Source organism: Myotis lucifugus, unplaced genomic scaffold (genome assembly GCF_000147115.1).
Source record: "Myotis lucifugus unplaced genomic scaffold, Myoluc2.0 scaffold_922, whole genome shotgun sequence".
NCBI classification, from domain to species: domain Eukaryota; kingdom Metazoa; phylum Chordata; class Mammalia; order Chiroptera; family Vespertilionidae; genus Myotis; species Myotis lucifugus.
In genome coordinates this window covers 45,518-50,687 of record NW_005871970.1, presented here as the reverse complement: position 1 = coordinate 50,687, position 5,170 = coordinate 45,518, and the positions used below count along the sequence as shown (strand labels likewise).

The 5,170-nt window shown below is 61.4% G+C and overlaps 1 protein-coding gene across 1 annotated transcript in view; it reads right to left on the bottom strand.

Moving 5' to 3' along the window:
* LOC102420523 overlaps positions 1-5,170 on the bottom strand; it is a gene marked incomplete at its 3' end in the record, with an annotated part of 139,640 nt that overhangs the window by 96,994 nt on the left and 37,476 nt on the right. Inside the window, exon 2 of the mRNA XM_023747593.1 lies at positions 81-225. Within this exon, the coding sequence (XP_023603361.1) occupies positions 81-225 (145 nt within the window). The remainder of the gene's footprint in view (positions 1-80; positions 226-5,170) is intronic.

The window sequence follows — 5,170 nt, the reverse complement described above, 5'->3', positions numbered from 1 at the left end:
ACAGTACCCCAGAGAAAGGAACCCGAAGGCCCCCCACAGGGCCGCCGTCGGGGGGCGGGGGGCGGGGGGGCGGCACTCACCGGTGGTGGACACGACGTGCTCGGGGCTCTCGCTGCAGAGCCGGGACAGCAGGCTGGTCTTGCCGGAGCCCGTGAGGCCTATGCAGACGAGGTCATACTCGGGGCGCGCGGGCGGGGGTCCCTTGCAGCACAGCGCTCGGAAACACTGCGGAGGAAGCGGCAGCTCGTTAGGGGGCGCGGACAGGGCCCCGCAGCAGCAAGTGGCTCCAAGGAGCCATTCGATGACCTGCTACTGATGAGGAGCGGGGACTCCAGGGTGGAGACCCAGAGGACAGCACCCCGACCACAGACCCGTTTCTACCCCCGGAGCCACGCAGACGCGCCGTCCCGCTCCCTCCCGAGCAGTCGGTGTGCCGAGGGGCGGGGCACCGCCCCCAGGCTCCCCCAGGACCGCACCCTGCACCTGCCCTCGAGGACATCTGGCCGGGGAGACGCCGGGCCCCGCCTGGCCTCTGACCCCCAGCGTCTCCAGGTCCAACAGCGGCTGCGCCTGTTCTGCTTACAGACGATGAAGACACACGATCCATGTGCATATATGTCTGCTGTGGGTGCAGGCACGCTGTGTGTGAGATGCGTGTGTGCGTGCATGATGATGTATGTGTGTATGCACAGGTGCACGATGTATGTATTCCCCCAAAGAGCACCCCTTGCGGCGGGGACAGGGACAGGGCCGGGGTCCGCAGAGGGGCAGCCTCTGAGGCTGAAGGGGAGAGCACGGAGCTGAGCCACCAGGGCCCACGTGACCCCAGCCTGCCCGTGGCCATCCCGGCCAGAGGCACTCACGTCCTGGTCTTAGAGTTCAAGAGACTCGAACCCAAGACCCTCATCTATTCCTGGCGGCCCAGACTGTCCGGGCCTCTCACCCTGGAACTAGGCCCCGGGGGTGAGTTTGAGTTTTTGTGTGTTTTCTTTTTAAGTAAGAAGCTCAGAAAGGAAGCTAAGTAGGAAGTCACTGCCTTTGTTTTTGAGACGTAATTCTGCTCTCATCGTGCCCGAGTGGAACATCTAGTATTTAAACACCAACTTTTATAAGGACAGAATCACCCAATAAAACGGCAGGAAGCCCCCCGGGCATGGCCGACGGTAATGGGAGCCACGCTTCACCCGCATGTTCACGAGCACACGGACCAGGCCCCACTGCTCCGTCTCAGCCCCGCGCACTGTGCTTTTCCAAAGGGCGAAGGGAGACGAATGGAGGTGAGGGCGGACGAGACATTCACACATTTCTTATTAAACCTCTTTCATGTTCACTATCTGAACAGAGCGCCCCTAAGCAGAAAGCAGGGCATTAAATGTCACCACGTTTCATATTCCTTAACCAGGCCTTTCCACGCTCCGCGCACTGAGAGTCCGGAACGAGGCCCTTTAAGAGCGGGGCCCAGGCAGACCTTGAGGAGGTGTAGGTGTCACCTGACCCCCGGGAGGGTCCCCTGGCAGGTTCCTTGCTCTTGGTGCCTTGGGCGCTGGGCGGGGAGCCTCGTATCAAACTAAACTGGCTCCTCTGGTCTCTCCATGGAAACCCTACTGCCTGTTCGGGGAGACAGCAGAGCATCCTCTCACTTCAACTCCAGGCTCCGAAGAAACGGTGCTCGGTCTGCATGTCCATCAGCCCCCAACTCCTGTAACGCTGCTGGCCGGCCTCGGCCCCTCCCCGCCTCCTGCCCCCTCCCGCCCCCCTCCACCGAGGGCCTCCGCTCAGCCACTGCCTCTGGGGGGACACTGTCTGCTACCCGTGGCCTCGGAGGGTCTCATCTGACTCCAACCACCTCCCAAATGCCAACATGACCTTCCCACTGCCCGTCCAGGCCCTCCCGTGACGGAGGGTCTGCCCGCGGCCGGCAGGGCTGTCCGGGTAAGGCCGGCTCCTTATCTAGGCAGACACCCTCTATGGCCGGCCTTTCCCGGCATCTCTGGCCTCCCTGGCTGGCCCGGGATCACAGGAGATAACGCCTGTCATCTGGGAAAGCACCGACAACAGCCTCGGGCGCATAAAACACAACTCGGGATAGTTGTGATGACTTTCCCGCCAGGCCTGGGGCCCCATGCCCATCGCGTGTGCCGTCCCTGACCCAGTCCCTTCCTCGCGCCACAAGGTGCGTCCTCAAGTCCCGGGGCTCTACCTGCTGACAGGGCTGACAAGGACAAAAGTGTGCCAGGCTGCGCCCAGAGCCCAGAGCCCGCAGTCTGGAGCCCGCCTAGACGACAACCCAACTTGCCTCGCACATCCACGCACGTGCCAGACGGATCCCCACGGCAGAGCCTGTCCCCAGCGGCGAGGAGAGGCAGAGCGGGCAGCTGGGGCCGGAGCCACCGCTGTGCTGCGCGGGCAGCTGCCGGCCAGCCTGCTCCTCGCTCCCCGGCTGCGGCAACCTGAGGGGTCAGGTGAGGCGCATGAGAGACGCACCTGCCCCCAAGGCCAAGCGCAGAGCGAAGGCCAACGCAGACCCGCAGCTCTCCTCGGGGTCCTCTGAGGCCCCGACTCATCCTATCAGCTCCGACACGGCTCGCAAAAGGGCACATGGATCCAACTTGTGCTGTAAACGCCTTCCCTGTGGCTTTATCTTATTCCCGGGACTCACACGGGCATCAGGGCTTAGACCGTGATGGCGAACCTTCTGAGCTCGGCGTGTCAGCATTTTGAAAAACCCTAACTTAACTCTGGTTCCGTGTCACATAGAGAAATTTTTTGATATTTGCAACCATAGTAAAACAGATTTATATTTTTGATATTTATTTTATATATTTAAATGCCATTTAACAAGGAAAAATCAACCAAAACAATGAGTTCACGTGTCACCTCTGACACGCGTGTCATAGGTTCGCCATCACTGCCCTCCTGCCTGGTGAGGCCTGGGCAAGCCTGAGCGCGCGGCGTCAGCTCTAGGAAGTGGCGTCCTGGGGTGGGGTGATCTCCATGTTACACACAAGCTTCCGCTGCGGCTCAGTCCCGCCGCATGAGACTCTGGGAGATCATCCTCATCGTGGTGGAGGGAGGCAGGCAGCGCCCACAGGCCCCGAGAAGCTCCGAGGCGGCGGCAGCCGAGGTCCCTTCCAAAGGGGGTGAAGCTGGGGCGAAACCCAGGAGGATCGGTTCAGAGCCCGAGAGGACGACTTGGGGTCCGAGCCCCTCCCTCCCTTCCCCACCCCGTCCAGCTGCCTGGCCCTAGTGGAGGCCGTCCCCTCTCCCTGGGCGGGCAGGCACCGCACTGCACTGCGGTCGCCGGGCACACATTCTGGGCCCCCCCCCCTCCACCCCCCGCCATGTGCGGGAAGAGGAGCTAATACACTGCAGCGCAGTGACACTGAGAGCGGGTCCCGCTCCCCCGGGTCCCCCCGCAGAGGGTTGGGCTCACACCCCCACGGGCGGCCGCAGAGTGTCACCGTGGAAGCCCCTGACCAGCCGAGAGAAAACCTAAAGCTGCCATGGGCTCTCCAAGGAACAGCCCAACGCCGCGGGGAGAGCCTGCAGGCACGGCCCCCCGCACACAGCCAGCACGGAATCCCCTCCACGCTGCTGTCGGACGCGAGGAGGCAGACGGGACGGCCGGGCACCGGAGGAAGAGGCCAGTCGAGGGCCCAACAGAACAGCAGCCGGGACCACGGCCTGCAGGTGGGAACCTACGTAGGGCGTTACTGGTGTGGCAGAGCCTAGTTAAAAGGAGATACCACCCTCATGACAAGAAGAGTAACAGCTACAACACAGACCGCTCTTGAGATGGAGCGGAAAGCAAGTAGACAGAATTTTAAGACTCAATAAAAGACTAGGAAGGTACATTTAAGAACATCTCCCAGAAAACAGGACCAAGGGGCAAAGAGATGGAAAGTGACAAAAACCGGAGGCTCACTCCAGGGCAGCCAACTGCGAGGAGAGAAAAACGCAGGCGAGCGTCACAGAACTTAGGGATCTGAGCTTTCAAGCTGAAAGGGTCTAGCACCGTGGGCGGCAAACTGCGGGTCGAGAGCCACATGCGGCTCTTTGGCACCTTGAGTGTGGCTCTTCCACAAAATACCACGTGTGGGCGCGTGTACAGTGTGACTAAAACTTCGTGGCCCATGCGCAGAAGTCGGTTTTCGGCCCGGGCGAGTCTATTTTGAAGAAGTGGTGTTGATATTTGGCTCTGTTGGCTAATGAGTTTGCCGACCACTGGTCTAGCACATTTAGCTACAAAAATAGTCGCACAGCAAGGGAGCTGTGACATTTCAGAGACTGGAGGTTCCAAACAGGATTAAACACAAACAAACAGCAAAACATCATCGCCGCCAAGAAAAGCCCCGATACAAGCTCAGGTCAACACAGAACTGCTTCTCCGGAGGGCACGGCCCAGAGCCGAAAGCAGACGCAGCGGCCCTCACAGGACGGGAAACCCAATCACTTCCACCCAGAGCTCCACGCCGGCCGGACCATCCATCCCGCAGCGAGAAGCAACGTGTCAAACGCTGCCCGCTGCCCTCGCTGCCCCTGGGCTAACCCTGGGTGCCCCCTGGCCCTGGCGTAGGGAAGACAGGGAAGGCAGGGCCGAAGGGTCCCGCAGGAGGCGAGGGAAGGGGTCCCCACAGGAGGGGGGATCCCCCAGGAGGAGAGGGGGGTCCCCCAGGAGGAGAGGGGCTCTGGCTGGTAACTCCGGGGCTTGGGGGCCACAGCCGGGCAGCGGCCCACAGCGGCCAGTGCAGACTGAGCAGATGGGAAACTGGGAGAAACGTCCCCGGGAAGATGAGGAGCTGGACTGTATACAACCCACGCCTGTTTGGAATCACTTTCAAAGGGAGACGGACACAACTGGGGGAGCCAGTGGGACATGAACTGATGAGAATCACAAACCGAGTCAATGATGGAACAGGACCGTCACCGCAGGGAACAGGCCGAGTGGGAGGAGGGCAGGCATAGCGGTGCGGACACGGCCGCTGTGGGCAGCACGGATAAAGGCCGCTGTGAGCGCGGAGCTCCCCAATCACGGAATCCATCCCACGGTCGGGCTGGGGGGCGCTCGGAGGAGGGCAATCGGGGCAGTTACAGGAAAGGGTCAGAGAGATGGTCACAGATACTGGGCGATACCAACACGGAACATCGACAGGCGGCCACAGAGGCACAT